The sequence below is a fragment of the Chinchilla lanigera genome, unplaced genomic scaffold, assembly GCF_000276665.1.
Source record: "Chinchilla lanigera isolate Chin_1 unplaced genomic scaffold, ChiLan1.0 scaffold00003, whole genome shotgun sequence".
Taxonomy (NCBI): domain Eukaryota; kingdom Metazoa; phylum Chordata; class Mammalia; order Rodentia; family Chinchillidae; genus Chinchilla; species Chinchilla lanigera.
The window spans coordinates 13,072,545-13,095,919 of NW_004955404.1; the positions used below are offsets into that span (position 1 = coordinate 13,072,545).

At 41.1% G+C, this 23,375-nt stretch overlaps 1 protein-coding gene across 6 annotated transcripts in view; it reads right to left on the reverse strand.

The window, feature by feature from the left end:
- The window catches only part of Mbnl2 (muscleblind-like splicing regulator 2), a 152,569-nt gene that overhangs the window by 92,874 nt on the left and 36,320 nt on the right, over nt 1–23,375 (reverse strand). For all 6 annotated transcript variants that reach the window (XM_005374087.2, XM_005374092.2, XM_005374085.2 and 3 more), the window contains exon 2: nt 10,014–10,790. In XM_005374087.2, the coding sequence (XP_005374144.1) occupies nt 10,014–10,187 (174 nt within the window). In that variant the 5' untranslated portion in view covers nt 10,188–10,790. The remainder of the gene's footprint in view (nt 1–10,013; nt 10,791–23,375) is intronic.

The window sequence follows — 23,375 nt, forward strand, 5'->3', positions numbered from 1 at the left end:
ATTATCTTGTCTGACTCTGAATTTTAAATGGGGTGAGACTGAGTCCCCAGGAAAGTGCATCATCTACTGTGCTGTGTGCTGGCCCTCAGGGGGACATTTAGGCTGAAGTCTGATGCCCTGAGACTCCTCATTTTTTTGCTCACTGAAGACATCAAAGCTGGGGATATAGCTCAGTGGCACAGCACCTGCCTGGCAAGCATGAGTCTTGAGTTTAATTACCAGTACCAGAAAACACTAATTCCACCTGCTCTTCCATAAGGCTCAATGGTCCTCTCGTCCTGAGAGCTATGTGTTTCTCCTTCTTTAGTGCAGAGTACCTTGAAGTAGTAGTAGGAATCTGGCACTAATCTTAGCTCTAGGCAAATTTGTGAAATAACCAAAAGGCTTCTTTAAGGATCCTTTTCCTATACGTTACAGTTTCTGAATTCTTCTTAGATGAAGGTTTCCTAATTTGCAACCTGTATATAGTTTTTAGAGGCAAACAGGAAACCCTGAGATCCTGATATCATTTGAAATAGTCTGTTAACTATGGGCACTTTTCTAGTTTGGGATATTAGACTTAATTCTTGCAGAAGTCACACTGCCCTATAACAGAACAAGAAAACAACAATGATGAAAAAGCCAAAGGTTCAGGGCCTGGTGGTCCAGTTTTATGCCCAGGAGCTAGGCACTGAGGCGTCCAGAGCAACGGCTTAAGGTGAGAGCAGCACGAAGAGCTTGGATTTAGACCCGTGGGATTGGAGGTGCCATGCGCCACACAGATGGGGATGTTTAGTAGGCAGCTGGAGCCATGGAGGTGCCAGGAAAGGGCAAATGCCAGATTTCGAGCTCCTCAGCATGGAGGTGGAGTTGAATCCATAAAAGAAAACTAGGCTTCCGGTGCTGACGACTGAATGTGAAAAAGGAAAGACCACTCCAGAGTCTTGGAGAATAGCCACAGTTCAGGAGCACAGTGAGGAAGTAGAGGCAGTAGAGGAAAAATGGAAAAGAAGTAGGGGGGAGGCAAACGAACTCCGAGAACACCATGGAGACAGGAGTCCTTAGCGATGACCAAGCCTACACCGTGAAACAGAGATGTTACAAGGCTGAATGTCGCTTAGACATTTTAGATTGAGAGCTTGATAGTGATCGTCAAAAGTCCTGTTGAAAAGTTACACAGACTCTTTCATTAATTTATGCAGTCTTTCAATGTTTATTGATGCATTTCTGCTATATGGTGGACAGATGCCATGCTAGGGCCTATCTTTTGGAAGCTCATAGGCTTATACAGAACACTGAATTTCAGGAGTAAACAGATATGGAGGTCTGGGAAGTGCTGCGGGTGAGTACACAGCGAAGTGACTGATTTGCACAGGAGGGTGAAAGCTGGATGTGAGAGAAACGAACCTGTTATGCAAGATGCACTATTGGTGGCTCCAAGAATCCTTCGAGCATGGATTAGTGCTGGATCCCGTGACATTAAAACCTGGTGGAAACATTTTAGAATCGTGTGGACGTATGCACGCACACACATATGCCCCAATGAACAGTAACAAAACCATTTTTATTACATAGATCTAGTAGGCAATGGTATATCTGTATACAGATACAAACAAAAATAAATATCACATATGCCTTGCTTCCTCCTGCAGTTTCTTTCTTTTTAAAATATTTATGTTTCTAGTTCTTAAATAGGTTTATTCCTGGGGGTTTCTATTTTAGAAGTTTTGTTTGCACTTCAATACGCTAAACTTATCAAACATGAGTATTATTAAGCTACGAGGCATTTTACAATTAATTATATCCATGACTTACTCTGCAAGAGGAGTCAGGAGAAGGAAAGTGATAGTGCTTTGGGGCCACACAGACATGGGGCCAGGTTCTTCTTCCACCACTTACAAGTGAGTTTTAAAAATTTTTGAGTCTATATTCATCTAACTGAGGTTGGGTTAATAACATCTACCTGAGGACTAGACAATGTACAAAAAGTACCTTGCATACAGTAGGTTCCACAGGGCTGAAATGATTATCACTGGCAATGAATGATTTGTCTGAGATTATATTTGTAAATCAGGCCAAAACTGGGTGTGTAATTTAGAAAACACATGAGGAATTTCTGCAAATCACTAGCCTCTACTTAAGAGCCCAGTAGCAATTCAAGCACATGTTTTTAGGAACTTTCCAGAATGACCTCCTATGTATCACTTTTAATTGTGAAATTGTCATCCCTATGTACTAAGACCAAATTTTATTTTCCATCAAAGGTAAATGAACCAGATTTTCTCTTTTTAAAAGTTTGAAATTTAGAAAGAATGAGAGAGTAGGAAAAAATACTTTCCATATCACATGCAGCTTGAATTACTCTGAGAGGAAAATCAAATGATTTACTTGTCAAGTTTTCAACATTGCTTTATACCCCCAGCATCATGCCTATGTGTTGAAATTCCTGCACAGAGCTTCCTGATTTGAAATCTACTGAGATACTGGCAACAGGGCCAAACACATGGCTGCACAGGTTGTGTACCATTCAACTCCAGGGGTGTGTTGATCACAACAGGGCACCACAATGAGAAGTCACCCTTGGAGTACAGTGCCCTCCTGTACAGTCATATTCTGCAACCATGTGTAAGAGGCTTGACTACCTGCCTCATGAATATGCTCTACCACTGAACAAATATTTATTGAGCACCTATTATGTGTGAGACACTATTCTAGGCTCTGGGGATACCAGTGGTCCCACAGACATGAACTCTATCCATGTACAGCTTATATTCTAGCAGAATAGAGGAAGGAGGCAGATAAAAAGCAATAAACCAAAGCCAACATACAAATAATTATCTAGAATATCAGGTGTTGGTAAGCATTGGGGAGAAGAGGAAGGTGGAGTTTCAAGAAGGGAGTGGTGTTCCAGCAATGGTGTTAATCAGTCTTGGTGTTAAGGTTGGCTGAAAGGCTTCACCAATCAGTTTTTTTTTTTATCAGAAGCCTGAGGGAAATGAAGGAGCTCACTGTTTATATAACTGAGACAGACCAGGCCGAGCAAAGAGCGAGCTCCAAGGTCCAGAGATGAAGCCTATGGAAGGGACAACAGAGACACAGGGCTGGAGTGGACTAGAGAAGAAACAGGTAGAAATGAAGTTTCATGGTTGGAGTAGGAAGCAGATCTATCTCCTAGTACCTTCCCATCTCTGTAACGTTGGTCTGCACTAGACCAGAAGCTACTGGAAAGTCTGCAACAGAGAAGTGACATCATTTGATGCAGATCTGAAATGAATCCCACTGTCTTTCTTTGAGTTAATTTTTATTAAGAAAAGTTACATCTAAATGTCTAAAAATTGTCCACACAGTTTCTTCAAATATTGAACAGTTTCAACCAAAATTAGCAGTATGATTGAAAATTGTTTCCTTTTCTGAAGCTGAGTTTGAATTCAAATGTGTAAGTGAATAAACACAAAATAAAAATAGCGAATAACAAACCTTTAATCTCAGTAAACATTAAAGTTAATTCATATATTTCTTTCCAAATATTTCAATTTGCAATCTAGTCCAGCTCAATTCCTATCCATTATAAGAAGAAGAATATGAAAAAATCTCAAAGATTTTAACTGAGAGGGAAAATGTCTTATGGATCGTGGAGGTACTGGGGATGTGGTGAAAACTTCAAGACTTTGGCTGCAGGTGAGTTCATTGCTCAAGAAACAATTTGCATTTTGTCAAGTTAACCTAATTTGTGTTCTGGAATGTATTTAAGTGGTGTCTATAGTTCATCAGCATACTGAAACTTTCAAAACAAAATCAGCTCTTTGCATGTGCTTCCCATAAATTGCAACAAGGTAACATTTGTGAGTAATATACAAGTGTCACTGTAAGAACTGCTACAAACCGGGAGGATACAAAGTCAACACACAAAGACTAATAGCATTCCTATTCACCAGTAATGAACCCTAACCAAGAAAGGAATCAGAAAAACAATTTCGTTCAAGATAGCTTCCAAAAAATACCCAGGGATCAACCTAACTAAGAAAGTGAAAGACCTGTATAACAAAAATTACAGAACACTGAAAAAAGAAACTAAAGAAGATGCTAGAAAGTGGAAAGATCTTTCTTGCTCCTGGGTTGACAGAATTAACACTGTTAACATGGCTACATTACGAAAGCCATCTACAGTTTCAACACAAACTGTTAAAATAACAACACCATTCTTCACAGAACTAGAAAAAACAATTCTAACATTCATATAGAAGCAAAAAAGACCCAGAATAGCCAAAGCAATCCTGAGTACAAAGACCAATGCTGGGGGCATCACAATATAAATTGTCCAAAAAACCACAGTAACAAAAACAACATGGTACCAGCACAAAAACAGACATGCAGATAAGTGGAATAGCAGGAGACACAGAAAATGACTTCTGCATATTCAGCCAGCAGATTTATGTAAAGGGCCAAACATACACACTGGAGAAAGGACAGCTTCTTTATCAAACTACTGAGAAAACTAGATACATGGAGAAGACTGAAACTAGATCCCTATCTCTGACCCTGCACTAAGGTCAACTCTAAATGCATCAAAAGCCTAGACGCGAGACCAGAAACTTTGAATCTGCTGGAAGAAAACATGACACTCAAAGCCACAGAACAGGCAAAGACTTCCTGGGTAGGACTCCAACAGCACAAAAAGTAATAGCAAGAATCAGAAAATGAGATTATATCAAATTAAAGAGCTTCTGCACAGCAAAGGAAACAGTCAAAGGAGTGAAGAGGCAGCCTACAGCATAGGAGAAAAATCTTCAGTAGCTACTCTTCTGATGGAGAATTAATATTTAGAATACATAGACAAGTCAAAAATTAGCTAGAAGCCCCCAGATAACTCAATCAATAAATGGGCAAGTGAACTGAATAGACATTTCTTAGAAGAAGAAATACAAATGGCCAAAAATTATATAAACATGCTCAAAATCTCTAGCCATTGCGGTGATGGAAATCAAAACAACATTGAGATTTCATCTCACCCCAGTCAGAATGGCTATCATCAAGAATACAAAAAAAAAAAAAAAAAAGAATGCTGGAGACAATATGGCAAGAAAGGAACCTTCCTACAGGGTCGGTGGGAATGTAAACTAGCATAACCACTATGGAAATCTATATGGAGGTTGCATAAACACCTAAAAATAGAAATACCATTGGCCCAGCTGTACCGAAGAATTAAAGACATAGACTATAGCGATATATACATGCCTGTGTTTCTACTGGTACAACTCACAATAGCTAAGCTGTGGAAACAGCCCAATGCCTGTCAACAGATGAATGGATAAGGAAAATTTGGCATAAAAACACAATGGAGTATTTTTCAGCCATAAAGACAAATGAAATCGCATCACTCATGGGAAAATGGATGGAACTGAAAACCATCATGTTATGTAAAATAGGCCAGTCTCAGAAAGTTAGGTGTCCCATTGTTTTCTTTTATATGAGGAATCTAAAAAGAAAGAAAGAAAGATGACAGGAAACTAAGGAAACAGGAAAGAAAGACAGACTTTCAGAGATGGAGAAGGGAACGGGAGAGCAGGGAGGGAAAGGAGAGCAGGTTAATGGAGATGATAATAATAAAAAGGTGATATATGCATTTAGCAACATAGCCAGTGGATCTCCTTATTTTGTACTCCTATGTGTACTAACAAAAAAGAACACTGCTATATTTTAAAACTACTTTTATAAGAATATTTTTATATGTATAGGTCTCTTTCCAAAGACTTCAGCAAGTTTCCTTCTGGTATTCAAAATGTTTTATTATGCACTTATGGAATGTTTACTCATACTTATAACAACAAGCAAAAAGGCTCACATTGAGTTGTCCCTATATTCACAGGCCAGCACAGATCCTGTTCACAGTTATATCAACCCATACTCCATGGTGTTTCAAAAAACATCCTGTAAGAACAACACAATACCAATACAAAAATGGCATCTACCCCAACTTTATTTATTTTAATGTCATGACTAATTTTTAGGACTGAGGTATTAATCACATGCATTTGATTCTGAGTTGGACATATGAAGAGATGGGCATATCTTTAAAATTAGTTATCACAATTAATGACTGTACTGTGATACTTTATTATGAAGGGAAAGAAATCAGAATCTCTACTCCCTATTATGTTCAGCTCTGGGTTAAGTATATGGGACATGCAGACAGGTAGTCCTTGCAATAACCTTAAGAAGTATGTATTTTTATACAATGGACTATTACTCAGCTATTAAAAAAGATAAACTCGAGGCTTTTGTAGGTAAATGGATGCAACTAGAGACCATACTCATGAATGAAATAAATCGGACCCAGATCTATAAACATCATATTGTCTCCTTGATGTAGGAACCTGAAAGACTAGGTAAAACTCAAAACGTACAATAGATGATAGGAAAGGGAAAGAAATTGCTCAAAGGAAGGAATGACTGGGATGAGGGAAAGAAGAAAAAAGAAAGAAGGAAGGCAAAATGTAAATATATATATGAATAGCTGTGATAACTGTATTGCTGATGTCTGATGGCATATTGAAATGAACAGTTAATGCTTACAATTTTTTATGTTCTGTCTGATGGTGTATTGAAATGAACAGTTAATGCTTACAATTTTTTATGTTCTGATCGATTTTGCATGCTTGTGTCTGGTGGTCTGAGCAATGATTTGAAGGTAACAATATGCAGTGGAATTACAATGGTGAACTCCTACCATCTTGTCTAGTGAAACTCTGTATTATCTCTAAGGTTTTATCGAAGAATTATTTTCTTATTCTCTTTAATGGTTTGAGCAATCTTTCATTCTTACATCTGCTAATCTGAGCAATGTAGTTGAGGACAGTGATATGTAATGTAACAACCACTGTTGATTCGTATTATTTTGTCTTGAGATCTTGTATCACTTTGAATGTTCTCGCTTTGATTTGTTTGTGTTCATGATACTGGTATGCTGCTACTGTTCTATTTTTTGTTTATTTGTTTCTCATTTACTACTCTCTTTAAAATAAAAAAAGAAATAGGAATTGTTATATCAATTTTATATGAGGAACTTGAAGTCAAAGAGATAAAGTGTCTTGTCTCAAATTATATAGCTCTCTGATGCCAGCCAGGGTTCATCAAAGTCTGCCTGACTCCTAAGACCTGACGCATTCCCTCTATTGTAAGCTGGCTCCATTGAGTAACACTGTCTTTTTCTACTTTTTCTGTTTTATGAATATTCCCTGCCTGAATGCTCAGGACCAGCAGCATTTCAGCTTTTGGATATTTTTATGTTTTGGGAAACTTTCCTATAAGTAATGATATATCCTTGAAATGGGACATACATTTAAGCACAAGATTCATTTATGCTTCATAGGTACCTGATACAAATAGCCTGAAAGAAAAATTATACAACATTTTAAATAATTTCTTGTGTTTTGACTGCCAACTGCCACATGAGGTCAGGTACAGAATTCTCCACTTGTGGTATCATTAGTGATCAAAAAGTTTTGGATTTTGGAGTGCTACAGATTTCAGAGTTTTGGATTAGGGATGCTCAGAGTCTATTACGTAAAGTAAGGTTAAATAGTTTCCCAATGATCATGATCACTATTTTTCCTTTTAGGTACTATTTTCATTGCCTTGCTAGCTTGTCGTTCCTGTTGTAAGGGCTTCTAATCCTAAAAACAAGCTTGCAAATGTGACGATGAATTTCTGGAGCTGCTAGGGACTCCGCATGCATTAGTCATTTTCACTGCTGCATGTCCTCATTTTACTGAGGAGGGAATAAAGTTAATTAGGCATAAATAGCCCACTCAAGGTCTCAAGGTGATTGAGCAGGTGTTTAGACTTAGGCCTGACTTCTTCTTGTGCCTTGGGTTCTTCTCACATTCTTTTCAGTTTAGCAACCTTCAAAACATATAATATCACATATCACATTTGAATTAAGTACCTGAAATTCTATAGCTGTAGAAGTGAACTGATTACTTGAGGCAATATACAACCATGCTTCCAACTTGAAAATGGCTTTCCTGAATACTTCCAAAAATGACTTTTAAAGCCTCCTCTACTTGGGTAGCACTGCACATTCTTATGGCTTTGGATCACTTTTTTCTTTTTTTTACACAGAATATAATATGGCTCATGACCCTGGACCTGTAGGCTGGACTCCTCAGACAAGTGTGGTCCTTGGTAGTCCTCATCATGTAATGAATTATAAGGAGCAAGGTCGTTCATGCATGGGAGTTTTTGTCCAGTTGATATTTGGGAAATACATGGCCTTAGTAGGTCAGGAATATTTCCTGGTGGTTCTCTAATTAGACTTAAGAACTATAATGCTTTAAGAAACTTACAAAAATAGTGATATTTAATATTAAATATCCAAGCCAAGAGCACTTGGATTAATAAAATAAGGGAATTGCAGATGACCTAGAAAATTAATTTCTCATCTCTGACCTGTCTCCATATCTTGAAGCTCTTATGATCCAATTTTAAATCTACACTGATTTTCATAGTGAATGTTTCCATTGGTGGTGATTGTAAAGGCAAAATCATCCTGGCTTTACTTTTCTGACTAAAGTTAAAATAAATACAAATTTACAAAAGTACTTGCACTGTTGCTGTTTATGTGGATTCTGATTTATCCATCTGTTCAATTCATTTTAGTCTAGTCTAATAAACCTTTTATGATAAAAGGAAATAAAACAGATAGTTCATAATGTAGATAAAATGTGTAACTTGCCAAATTTTTACCCTAAAAAACTTCTCTTGGCTATAAATATATTATTCTGCTGTCAGTATATTCAAATTTTCCCTTTAAAATACATAGATATATAGATTGAAGTCTTCTATTTATAAGAGTTATAAAATTTGATTTATAAGTCTTTTAAAACACAATATTCCATATCAGATGAATTCTTCCTGAAAGACACAAGCAGTCCCTTCAACACCCAAGAACAGGCCAAGTAAGGTCACTATTTTGTAAACTTATAGCACTATGAATTCTCAAGTCATGTATCTTGAGCATGAATAAATTTTAAACTGTGAAATAAGCTTACTGAAGTTCTGCAGAGATGGAAAGATTCCTCAGCTTACTTGCATCTATTGAGAGCAGTATCACTATGCCCTTAGGACTGCCTGAGACAATCTGGAACTCACAGCACCATAATTTTAGGGCTAAATAAACCCCAGACATCCTGAGTTGAATCATTCCACATCGATCAACTAGATTATTCATTAAATTCTCCCATTTCTTCAAGCCCAAACTCTATCTAACTCAGTACACAGCTCAGGTGCCTCGCCTTCCACAACCATTTCTGGAAGTGGCCAAGTGGAAGCCAGCTGCCTTGTACAGATCCCCACGGAAGTGTTCTCTCTGTCCCTCCTGTAAGGCGTGATCATCTTTCTCCTTGCATTGTACTTATTTGCTGATGCACCGTGTTTTCTCTACCAGACATGAGCTCATCAAGAGGCCATCTGAACCACATTAGTTTCTTTTCTTATATAACTTACTGATGGTAGGTTCCCAGGTATAGAGCATTGAGTATATATTAATAATTTCTGTCAGCTACAGAAGAAATTTTAAAAGAGAATGAAAGCACTATTAACAAGGATTTTAGGAAGCCCTTGGTCAAGAAAGAAAGAAAGCCACAAGAATAGAAAATTCTTCAAGATATAAGTCACAGTGACTGGCACATGAAAGTGACACATTCAATTTCTTCACCTTTATATACCCTCCAGAAGATCAAACGTTAATAAAATATTTATCTTCAGTTGTCACAAGACTGACTTTGATTTAAAACTCTTGGGTACATGAATGTCATGCCAGACCAGAAATATACCATTATGTATTTTTAATTTAAACACAGATATGTTAAAAATTTATCTACGCCCCATATGGACAAACTTGAGGGAGAACTCTTCCAGTAGTCACCACAAATAAGAAAGTAGAATCTCAAAATGATTATTAAATTTCCATAAAAGTGCAAAGAAAAGCATTGTGTTTGTGGTTTTGGAATGACATGTAAAATGTACTCACTTACCTTTAGGGAATCAAAGCAGGCAATTACTCTGCCATTTTCAACCTGACAGCTTTTTGGGGGGTGAGCAAATTTGCATTCCTCATCGGAGCGTGAGCATGTTCCTCTCTGGAACTGTCTGCAGACTTCTAATGTCAGCCATTTTGTATCTCTGACTGGAGCAACGTTCAAAGCCATGATGAGAAAGTACTTTGGACTGTTAGTTTCTGTTAAAGGACGAAATCAATCCCAGTTCCAATGACTCCAAAACTACTGTTGTGAAAACTCCCACATGTAAGTCTGAAGGTAAGTGATAAGTTGCTTAATGAAGTCCAATCCAGGAGACAGAGTGCTGAGAGAATGTATTGGCAGGCAGTCACTCATCGATCAATATGCCCCACTTGAAGACTGCAGGCCGCAATAAAAGCATGCTCAGTGTCATCTCTGGCTTTCCGTGTCCCAGTCTCTTGACTGTTTTGCAGATACAACTTTTTTAATAAAGTGACTTTAAACTCATGGCACTCCTTTGGAGAATATTCAGTTCTGATGCTCAGCTATGGATGTTGCTGGAAAAGAAGCCTCTCAGATGTTCATATTTTAGTAGGCTATCTCCTTCCTTTGTTCTTTTGAGATTCTGAAATTAAGCAACTGGCAAAGTCAGACAACTGAGGTATCTTCATCCACTCATAAGGTCAGGGTAAAGTGTACTTGACAGAAAAATGAGGCGTGAATGTGAAAAGAGCTCTCAGTCTGCAGTCTCCAGCGGAAGTGACTTCACACAGGCACTTTTAAATCATGAACCTGCAAAACACAATAGAACATCAACTTATTCCCAAAGTCAGTGAAATTGAGACTTGAGCAAACTATGAAGCTCTCTTCTAGAATTTGCAAAAGTGCAGCTTAGAGCCTTGAATATAGTCAGGAAAGTTATGCATTTAAAAAATAGAATACGCATCCAAAGCTGTATTGCAGAGTGATCTAGGCAGTAGTCCAAAAGTTAGGAATGACTCAGACGGATGAGTGTGGCAGACACAATAATTAGGCCTTCTGCAACAATCCAATCTAATGTGCTTAATCGCAAAACAGCGTATTACAACTGTGGCTCCCAATTAATTTCACATTTAGGTCATTGATTTTATTGTTGGGAACGCTATAAACAATTATTTGGGATGTGAGTCTTCTCTGCAACAAAGATATTGTCATTTCGGATGAAGACGGCGCCTGTTCTTTATGTTATTTCTAGTTTTCAGAGATCTGACCCTCGAGCTGGACAGGTAGGAGCATCTCAATATTCTCTGATTTCTTACTATCCCTTCTCTCCTGCTGTTACTTGCTTAATGTTAGCCTTCCCTTATTGTGTGAGAACTTTTAGAGTAAAAACTACTTTTATAGTTTCCTGTGTCTCAAGTGCTTTGGTTCATGGCATCTTTTAGGCCTCCAGAAAGTTACTGACCAATTTAACGAATGACTAAGTGAATGAATGCAAGTTCATCTTAGTTGAGTTCAGTTTAGTTTTTAACTGAGACACACTCTAAAAAATATTCACTTATATGGATCTTGTAATTAAAACATGCATACAATGAAAATGTGGTAAGTTCAGATTTCTAATGTCAGCACATTTCACGTCTCTTAATTTTTCCAGAGGTTATGAAATTATTCAAGCATTAAAAATTTAACATTAACAGGATAAGTATGAATAAAAGACTACAGCCCAGAAGCTGATGATTTTCAGAAACTGTGTATGCCATATAAGCTACCTTATATAATTGCTTAGTCGTCTCATCCTCCTAAAAAATAGACAGCTGAGAATTTAATGCAGACTGGAGGTAGATTACAGTTGTGCTGAATAATGACATGCTGGTCACTGACAAACCAGATACATGTTTGTGGTCCTGTAAGATTATAATGAAGCTGAAAAATTCCTATTGCCTAGTGACATCTTAGCCATTGTAACTGTGTTTGTGTGATGTAAACAAACCCACTGCACTGCCAGTCATATAAAAGAACAGCACATGTAATGACATGATGTCATTAGTACTTGATAATAATAAGTAAATGACTATGTTACTTCATTTATTTGCTATGCTATACTTTTTTATCATTATGTTAGAGGGTGCATCTACTTATAAAAAATGCTTATTATAAAACAATATGCCATGTGATACCAGCAGCATTTTCAGACATCTCTTTTTAACATTTCTCCTGCTTGTATCAAAAGGCCACACGGAGTGATTGACCTATACTGTCTCAAATAAGTTTAGTTGGCTGGGCAAACCAAGCCACACAGGCTTCCTTGCATACGCTTTTCCTGTCCTCGGAAGTACTGCTATGTTCGCTCCTTCGCCAGTAGGGGAGGAGCAGTAATGGTGTCTCTCCAGCTTATCTGATCAGGGCTCATTTATCTAGAAAGTCTTCTCTCTGGGCTGGTGGGTGATGCTTGATCCCGACCACTTTTACTTGTTTATAAAAGTGTTTCCATGAGTTAATATGTATGTGCACGGAAGGGAGCTGGCAACACTGGAAGCTGTGACACATACCTAACTCCAATTATAAAATATTTGAGGGAGCCAGGCAGGCTCCTGCTTGTCTGTTTGGCAGAGCCGGTTCACAGCATCGACATAACTAACTTCAATCAGGGAGCTTAGGCAGCTAAGTCTAACAACCAGATTTACTCTGGGTCAGGTTTCCTAGGCCAGCCTGGACCTGTGTCCTCACCACCTCCACCCCCGGTCGAGAACAAAGGACAGGGGAAGCAAGGGCCAGGGGAACATGGCCTCCTGTGTCTGTGCAGATGGACGCTAATGCTAAGGGGACTGTAAATCATGGGCCTGACACAGGTCATATTTGCAAAATGTTACAGAGCCTTCCTGAGTCCTGAATAGGACAACAAAGACGAAGAACATGCCTGTCCTCAAAGGCAGTGGCGTCTCCCTAGGACTTCACATGTAGGAGAGAAACAGGCAAAATACATGCATTTATGCATGGATGACATGAATAATGACTCAGCTATCCCTAAAAGCCACACAGGCCCAGTGCTTTCAGTGCAGCCCAGGATAAGCTCTCGCTTACACCTTTCCATGAGAAGACATTCCCCCGCTGGAGAAACAGATTCTTATTTCTAGTTATACTAAAGCCCAAACAGAACTTAGATGGTCAGACTCTATCAAAATAAACTTGCCTTTAGAAAAAGTCATTTGTTTAATAACAAATAATAGTGTATATTTATCGAGTACAACACAATATTTTGAAAGAAGTATATTTGCGGATCATCAACACATGCACTACCCACGTGCTTTTCATATGTTGGAGGTGAGCACTTAAAATCTACTCTCAGTGATTTTCAAGAATACAGCACCTTGCTGGTGACTATAGTCGGTGCGTTGCTGAACTTATCCTTCCTGTTCAACTGAAATCTTATACTATTGATTAACATTGCAATCCTTATTTCCCCCCCAGCTCTGGCAAGCACCATTCAACTCTCTGCTTCTGTGAGTTGATTTCTTTTTTAGATTCTGCATATAAATCTTTAATATACACTTGCTTTTAAAAGCAGGGGTAGCCAAGGTTTCTGATGGCCAAGTCACCTGTAAATCAAAGACGTTCTGGAAGGAAAGACGCATGCATCATTCTGCACATGAACACGCTGCTGTTAGAACCTCTCCTGCACCAAGACGTTCTCTCAGCTTGCCCTTCTTCCTAGCCTTAACATTATACAGCTGGTTATTAAAGGCACTGCCTCCCTGAGGCTGCAGCGACAAGTGGGAATAGGCCAGAGGCCGTGCGAACTGGAGGGGAGAGCAGACTTGAATTAGCTTAGCATGAGGCCTCCACAGGAGATGAGCAGTGGTGGGCAAGGATGGAAAGACCGCATTTTAATTTGTTATCAAGGGACCAGCTAATGTACACTAACACAAAGACCTAATTAAATACCAGGTCTACCTGACTGCAAGTGCCTGGGAGGAAAGGCCATATGTCAGGATGTGCCGTCCAATACGTGAGCCACTAAGCTACATGTGCCACCAGCTACATGCACCTCTACAACTGAAGAACTACATTTAAAATCTTGAATCTATCAGTCTACTTTTTTCAATTGTACATTTGATGAAACCTAAACATAGATCAAGTATTTCCAGTTAAAATTGGCATCCAAATGGAGATGTACTTTAAGTGTAAAATACACACTGAATTTGATTTGGTATAAAAAAAGAATGTCATACAAGATAATTAAGATAGTTATATTACTGCTGGGTGTGGGGGCACACGCCTGTAATCCCAGCACTCAGGAGGCTGAGGCAGGAGGATCGTTTCAGCCTGGGCTACAAAGTGAGCTCAAGGCCAGCCTGAACTGCATAGTGAGACCCTGTCTCAACAAGACAAAAAAAAAAAAAAAGAAGATAGTTATATTACTAATTTCTCTTATCTCATTGACAAGAAGGGTTTGTGCTAATATTATCTGGACAATTAAATGCCCCTATCTTGTACTGTGAGTAACTAATTTGAAGAGAACAATACACAATGTATTAACCATTGTTACCCTATTATCTTGTTTTAAAATTTTGGATTTTTTTTCTCTTTAAAATAAAAAAGTTTAAAAAAGGAATGTCATAATATGTTATTAATATGGTCTCATTTATCCCATGGTGAACTGAAAATGTTTTAATGTTTGGGTTACATATTATTAAAATAATACCACTTGCTTCTTTTTGACACTAGAAAGTTCAGAATTATATACGTAGCTCCCATTATATTTCTGTTGACAACACTCTCATGTGGAACTTTCCTACTGTGCCAGGAACGTATCCAGTCTAAGAATCCGCTTCCATTCTCGTCCTGCCAAGGCTCTCCATTATCGATCCTTGCTGAGTCAATTTTTCTGAGGTCAACCTTTTTTATCTGTAAAATGTTGATAATAGTCTGCCTATATTTACATGGGGAAATATATAAACGTTCTGTGTAAAAAGTAAAATGTCCCAATGCAAGGTGATTGAAAAAGAGTTTCTCTATACATATTTATCAATGAAATCTAGTTTCAGGCTTCTTTCTTCCCTGCAATAATGTGTGGATGACCAGGATTGTGCCTGGGGTGCATCTGCACAGATTCTGAGAGCAGGAAAATGCCTTAGAGATCAAAGACCTGGCTGCACAGGGCACCCGGGCCCCTTATCCATCTGCGGCAGCCCTCAGATCTTTGTTCTGCAGCCCCAGGGAACCGTGGAGAGATTTCACTACCTCCTGCCTCTAGCGGCTGCCAACCCGGAAGTGAATGGAGGGCCCCTAGGGCCCCAGCAGTCATCAGGGCGGGAAGTGCTGCTGAACGCTCTGCTAGTACTGGCTTGAGCCTGCTTCCTTGGAGGGCATGGTTTCCATTCCTGCTGTCCAGGTGAGCAGAAGTGGCACTTTCAAGTTCCTCTGCCCAAAAGTGCCCTGTCAATAACGTATCTGTCTGGAAAAGGCTCCCTCTGTTCTGATTCCCAAGAGGTTTCCTGTAGCCAGCACTGGTCCTGAGTATGCGAGGCCCCATCTGCCTTCACCACAAGTTCCTGGGCTATCCTGGGAAACAGAATCTCCGCTCACATTATTCCCCACTTCTGTTCAAGTCTCTTTCACTGTTTTGCCTGTGCTTCCATTTCTCTCTCTTCTGTTTATTTTTAATAAGGTTCATTGTGTGTGTTTGAGGTTTAAAACATAACATATTTTATGGGATACACACAGACAGTACAAGGGTTTCTATAACACATGTCATCTCATAATTACCTGTTTATGACAAGAGCACTAAAATCCTAAAACAATACAATTCTGCTAACTTTAGTCTTCCTGTTTTTCCTTAGATTTCTGCATGTGTTCATCTTTCCTATCAGCTACTTTGTATCTATCAACCTCCATCTCTTCCTTTCTTTTTGGCTTTGAGTTCAGTTTTGTTGTGAAGGGCCCAAAACATTCCCCCTTCACTAGCCCTGCCTTCTTGTGCAGCACTAGGTGAGATTTGAAGTGGCTTGCCTCCATTGTTTCTCTGGTCTTTAGTTTCTCCTTTGGCCTCCTCTGCTAGCACTGAAAAACCTCCTGCCTTTTAAGGCTCCTCAGGGAGGGAGAGAGCTCACGCTTGCCCTGCCACTGAGACACACCTGGCAAGCCTTCCCCACTACGTCCTGGTGCAGCTCCCCTTTCTCTGCCTTCCCTTAGCCCTCTTTGAGGCCCTCTCTTACAACCCATTGCTGAGCGCTGCCTAGTAATTATTTTTAAATAGGTGTCGTTATTTCTTAATTCACAAGAACTGTAAATATTGATTTATCCAACTGCCTCCCCCTCAGTGTAAACTCCTCCCGGGTTTGCTCTGTGTGCATAATAGACTTTGGCTGTTAGATCTGAATCCCCAGAGCTTAGCTCAGTGCCTGGTCTGTAGAATATGCTCCACAAATGTTTGTGGAGTGAACTCTTGATCCTCCTCCCAGGAACATTCACACTGTACTATGGCCCAAATTCTAAGCCAAAGGAGTAATGTTCTGAATAGACAACTTCAGTATTGGCTGTAGGAATGTTCCAGAAGGTGCCTATGGCTTATCCTGCTGTTGCCAAGCAGGTTGAGGGAGGGTAGCTGCCCCAGGGATAAATGGTTTGTGTCCAAAAACCCAGAACCCTCAGCCCAGTGATTTTCAAAATGTAGTAGCAGAGCCAGTAACAGTGGCATCCCCTGGGAACAGGTTAGAAATGCAAATTCTCGAGCTTCGCTCCACAGACCCTGCACCAGAAACCCTGGGGGTGAGGCCCAGAACTCCGCATTCTAACAAGACCTAGCTGGGGGTGATGGATAAGTGAGTTTGAGAATCCCTTGCCACCGTGCTGCTGGCCAGGCATGCTGCTGGCCAGGATGCTGGAGGAACAGAGATGACTGCCCTGGGTGGCCTTCAGTTCACCGATTCCCACAGAAACAGTTGCGGCTTCCCCATAGCTATGTGTCTGATCAATAAAAACAAAACAAACCTAGACTAACAGAAAGCATTTGAGAGATCTGTTCTCCGTAAGATTCATCTCTGAGCATTAGAAAACAGACTACCGTACAGCCCCGAAGACTTCACTTAGGATGACGCAGCTTATGGAAGGGGTGGGCGGGGCTTTGCTTGTCTGGGAGAGCACTATCACATTAAGGGAACTAGAGGCCCTTGGTGACCAGGAGCTGAGGCCCCAGTCAGGAGGAGCTGCAGAGCGGGTTATAATGAATCCCCCACATTTCTTCACTGTCTTTAAAGGAAAAACCAGATGAAAATTCAAGGATAAGGAAACAAGGGTGTGTAGTATTCCCTGAAATGCCAAAGAGCTTGCCATTCAACTCTACAACCAAATCTCAACTATTTTTAGGATCTTTATGTACATGCCACTTCATTTTTCAAAATATATTTAAATTTGTTCTAGGTGTTAAGATTTTTAAGAAAGGTGCGACTCTGGACTGTATGGAAAAATTGGCTGTTCGTGTTCTTTGACAATCAACCATGCAGCCAGTCAGTGTGGGGAGGCTGGCCTTGCGCTCTCCCGGGAGAAGGGCCTCACTCCATCCCATGCCCCAGACAAGCCCCGCCTGCAGGCCCGAAGTGTTCCCACCTCGCCAACTCTTTTTTATTTTTTCAGGAACTGGTATTGATTATCAAAACAATGTTTGATGTCAGCAGGATGCCACACTAAAAAAAAAGCCACGCACACTGCAATCTCAGTGCAGTCAAATACAACCCATCATTTAAAAAGTAATTCAAATGACTCCAACAAGCAACTGAATTTTTTAAACATCTTTGTTCAGACAACAAATTAAAATGGTTAACAAGAAAAATGTACAAATTCAGAGGTCTGGTATGGATGTTTAAAAAAGGCAACTGCTTAAGCGTTTCTGTCCATCCAAATATCAACCTTCTGGCCACTGAGAGACTCAGACTTAACCACACCGTACCCCTTAGGCTTCCTGTTCTCCATCTTGATGTCAGTGTACAGCACATGGCCAGGATCATTGAATCCTTTAGCACCTTCCATGTAAAATCTGTCCTTTAGCACCTTCCATGTAAAATCAAATGGGAGATTCCTCACAAATATCTGGCCGGCCTTCCTGGCCACCCCAGGAGTGAGGCCTCCAGCTCTGCCAAAGGAACCTTTGAAGCTATCTCCAAAGTCTCCCCTTCTATCAAAGCTTTACCACCACTGTCACCCATGGCCAGGCCCATGTGCCCAATGCTAGCACTCAGGGCCAGGCTTATGGCAGGGCCCACATACTCTAGGCTGCTGATGCCCATCCACCTGAGAACCATGGGCTTGAGGCTATTGGTCCTTGATCAGGCCCACACACTCCATCTCAGAGACCACAGGCTCCTCGCTGTAGCTCAGGCCTGGCCCATGCGCTCCATGCCGGCACCATCAACACTGTCAATGCCAGGGCCCATTTTCTCAATCCCAGGGATGCTGTCTCCACTTCCACCTCCTCCCTCTCTTCAGTGATCTCAGATGATGCTTGTTTAGAACGTCAGCAGCGTTTTTCATGCTTTCTTCCATCCTGAATTTAACCACCCAGCACATCCCCTGGCCCTTCTTTCAGCACCCATTAAGAGCTCCACGTATGTTACTTCAGCTTTTTCTTCAACCACGTCTTGAAACAACTGCCACTTCACACCAAAAGGCAGGTTTGTGACAAGGCAGGCATCTTTTGGTTGGATTGGGATAAGGCTCTGAGTGACTGCCTTATTCTATTTTTCCTCTTACTCTTCTCATTCTGAGTAGGTCGTTCTCCTCTACCAGGAGCCCAGTTGCCGTTCGGCACGCTGGGTGCGCCACTCCCCTCCTCCGCATTGGGCTCTGTCACAGTCACCTGGGCCGCCACTTTGACCCTTGCCACCGTTTTCTCCGTGTCTGGGTTTTGTGTACCCTTCCCCCTCTGTGGATAGCTTGTTCATTTTTTTCAAGGGAAAACATCAATCATGTGTGATCTTCAGACTGAGGTTGATCAAAAAAGTGAAATAGCTTTGCAGCGCACAGCTCCATGAGGGTACTTTGGTTATTTAGGATAGTTTAGCTGTCTGCCAGACACGGGCCTCCCAGGGAGCTGATTAAAGGATCTTTGCAAAACAAACCGATTTCTGAGTCAGACAGTCAAGGACTCATTATCCATTAAGTAATTTATAGGATGCCTTTAATTTTATTTTGCATAAATCCAATTACAATAAAGGACTCTTATCTCCTTAACCTTTCTATTTCTCATTTTTAGAATCTTTGTTTCCCATTTTTAACATTCAAAATTCTTAAAGCATATTTAAAAAAAAAATTTTTCCCCCCCTGGGTGTGGCTAGATGTTTGAGCACCTCCACCTCTATTTCTGGAGCCTGACTTAAAATAGCTCTCAGTGCTCTTTCTCTGTGGCTCAATGACTAGGCCACATCCTGAGCTTATCAGATGCAGACGCCTGGGGTGGCAAGGGACCCAGAGAAGCTGCCCCTCGCAGCACTAGGGCTGAGAGCCACTTGACCCCCAGGAGTGGGGTGTAACATGGCCTTGTAATCACAGCCTCAGAGAAGAGGTTTCTAACTGGGGCCTTCCCACAAGAAGCTCCAAGGACCAAGAAAAATGCAGAAGTGAGAGGGATTGTAACACAAACAAAATTTAAAAACCCAGTTGTTGTTGTTGTTGTTTTTATAAAATGAACAGGACAGCAAAAATGATGTCTTTAAGAGCATTTTTATTTCTAGGCTCCTTTCAATTGGTTCAACTTATTGAAGATGTATAAAAAATAGTTCTTTGAGTGTTCTGCTTGGTTGAGGGATAAAAACCAACTTCTTGACCCCAGATTCAAGTCCCTAGTCTACCTCTGAATAACTGTGTGGTGATACCTAACCTCTTTGAACTACAGTTTTCCTTGTTTATAATCAAGGGTCATGCCAAAGCCATAGACAAACTGCAACGACAGTACAGCAAAAGCACAGTATAGAATAGGGACTTTCTGTGGTATCTACCTTCTATCAACATTAGCTCTTCAATGACATCTACACCAATTTTATTTTTATGTTTAAATTTCTGAACAGTCTTAGTATTGAATTTTTAAGACTGCAACAAGTGGGCAAACTGAGGCAAGACTGTTCTTTTACTTGCTAGGAGCTTCACTGGGATTTGTTGGGCATTTTGAAAAGCCACATCAGTGGTTATACCTGTCAGTATCTACATGTGGAGACATAAATGACAGGTGGATTTTTAAATAACTTCTACTCACGAACAGTTACAATTTTCTCCAACTCAATGGTGTGTAAGTAAAAGGAGATAGAAAAGCTCTCTGGGTACAAGCCAGGAAGTCTTTTCTAGAATGTGAGTTAGAGAAAGCTTTGATAATCTTCTTCTAAAACTAACTACAAACACTCATTCCGAGGGAGGAGAGAACCATGGCTGACAGTGATGTCTCCATTTCACATGGTATTTTGTTCTTTTGAACATACTTTCAAGTACTTTTCTGTAGGGAAATAAAACACAGGGACGCCCAAAGTCACACATAGGTCAGAAAGGTCAATATTCCTTGACAAAGGTAATAAAAGGAAAAATCCCCAGCTAAAACTTTTTTTCATGTGTCTTATATCTTAAAGTACAAGTAAAAAAAAAAAAATCACAAAATCCAAGGCTCATTTTAATATGTGAAAATTTCCAATGTATTTCTTAGCCGATTCCAGAAATATGCAGAGATAGAAATCCCATCTTTAATTAGAAATGAGAAAAACTTTCTAAATATATTCCTGAAACCACAGCCAGCTAGAATATATTCAGCACATATTTGTATTCAAATTATGTTTTTTTCACTGTGGCTGTGTTTTCTATCCCAGTACCTATAATTCAGTTAGGAGACACTGTTATTAGAACAAAAGCAATTGTATTAGTTAGTATTTTAGACTGACATAGCACTTACCGGTTTCCTGGATGTCCAGGAACCAATGGCTGCAACCAGACAGTACAATTATTGAGCTTCTGGCTGCCTCCCACCCTGAATTCCCAGAGAAGTCTTTGTTAGAACTCCTGTTTCCTTCCCTGGTCACAGTCTGTGGTGGACAGGACTGCCTCTCAGCTGACCTTTGTCCTTCTCTCTCTCCCTTGACACCATTTCATCTGCCTATACACCTACCTATGCCAATTCTTTAAAAAAACTTTTGTCACATAACTTCATCATCAAATGAAAGGAATGAATAGTGTAACGAACAGGTATATTTTTTAAAAAATGCTCCTTAGGTTTCATAGTGCTCCTTTGGGGTTGCATGATCTCCACTGAGAACAGTGAGGTTGAATCCTACGTTACCTAACTAAGTAGACTTGGTTGTAAAGTGTCACCGGGGCAGTATGCAACACACTGGGTCACACTGGAAGGATGCACACAAGACCCCAGTGGGAAGAAGCTCTGTCTGGGAGCCTTGCCTGGGATGCATGAGACCTGGGAGGAGCTAGCAGCAAGTCAGGATTTTGTAACAGGTTATCGCAATTGTCTAGGAGAAAAGGAATAACCCAGGCAAAATGACATTGCAGTGGTGGGAAGGAAAAGGAGAAGGGTACTTCCAGATCAAGAGTGAAATAAACTTGTTAGCAACCAAATAATCTTTGGGGACTGGGAATGAGAAGAACAGGAAAGAGACTTCAAATTGTGGATCCTGCAAGGGAGAAGTTCATGCCCTGCCTGAAGGGACGTGTCAAGGGTGGGACACAAGCTGGAGATGCAGACAGAGGCCATGGTCACAGACGCAGAGCTGACACTCCTGTTGCTATAAATGACATCTCAGACCATAGGATATAAGAGACCCACACACAGGGCAAGAGCAAGCACAAGAGTGAAAGAGAGATGTGTGGATACATCTAGGAGAGAAAAGAGAAAGACTTGAACAGGATTAAGGACAGTTCATTTAGTTACTCAGAGGAGACAGAAGAGGAGGCCAAACCACAGAAAGGCTAACGAGGGACTGAAGAGCCTCTGAATGCTGCAACATCAAGGGAGGAAGGGTCAGAGTTTCAGGAGGAGGGAGGGGCCAGCAAAGTCCACGGATAGGAGGAGATCAAGGCACAGCGGCGATTAATGTGCCTGGCTGTCATGATAAGAAAGTCGCTGCTGACTCTCCAGGGTAGTAGTTTCTGTGGCACGTTGCTGTGGGTTGAGCACAGAGGCAGCTGGAGGGTAAATACCCCACGCCTAGGGTTCTTGGTCCTCCAGGGACAGCAGGAGCAGCAAGGCAGCCGTCTATGCTCCTGACTCGAGTTAGAAGGGCTCTGACTGCTTGGGGGTCCTGAGCACTGGGGCTCTGGGCCGTCAGGTTTGCTCACGGAAGTATGAAGATGCACCACATAGCACCTGTGTTGCTGCGCCTGTTGCCTTCCCAGGGTGCTGTGCTAAAGTGAAGGAGAGAAACTGGAAGGAGCTTGGGAAGATGGTGACATGGTGTCGGGGGAGAGAGCTGCAAGCACCCTGGAGGAGGAAGGACAAGGTTACCAGTTTCAGGAGCCGCACAGCAGGAAAATGATGCCCAGGTACACTGTGTCTCACAGCCCCTGCCATCTTAGACAGGTGGAGGCGGCCTTGGAAGCCTCAGAGAGGACTGGACGCTTGGGGCATTGATAGTGGCAGTGACGTGGTTCCAGAGGGAAATAAAAGCTGGGAACACCAAGTAGCCCAGAGGACACAGCTTCTGCGGAGAAGCTGGAGTTTGTTCTGAAATGAGCTGTTATGGTTTTGTTGGTTTCTCTGTCTACCCTTGGCTGGCACAGAGCGAGCTGCCCATTTCAAAGGTCAAGGCCTTGGGCATGGGGCAGTTTAAAGGAACAGAAAGGCTTTTAGTCTGTGGACAGTGCATATGGAGGGGACAGTGCTGAGGAGGACAGTGGAAGTGCTGCTCTCTCCTGGGCTGAAATTGTATCTGCTGTCCTGCATCTTCATAAATATCTCGACGTGTGCACGTGTGAGTGTGCACATGCCAAGTAGTGGTATTAAGCAAAGCTGGCAGTGGGTGTGGTGTCCCCAACCTAGAAGGGCTGGACTTATCACAGTCACACAAGCTCGGCCAAAGGTTGGAGAGGCAGCCTCCTTCTATCAGAATGAATCACTGCCCAGAAGGAGCACTAGGAAGTGTGCACAGGTGTCAGTAAGAGGCAAAGGCAAGAGCTGGTCAGCACCGCAGGGAGCCAGTATAGAGCCCACTGATAGATTACCCAGCTAGCAGCACTTACCCTAGGGTTAGCATCTTTAATGGTAAATAAGACCCAGGTGGAGCTTAGAACAAACACCTCCCGAGGACCGTCTGAGATAAGGTGTTTAAGGTGGAAGGTAATACAGATGAGAGTGGTGGCTGAGTGTATGCCTGGTGGCCCGTGTTAATTGGAGAAGAGGTTAGCACACCTGCAGATGGG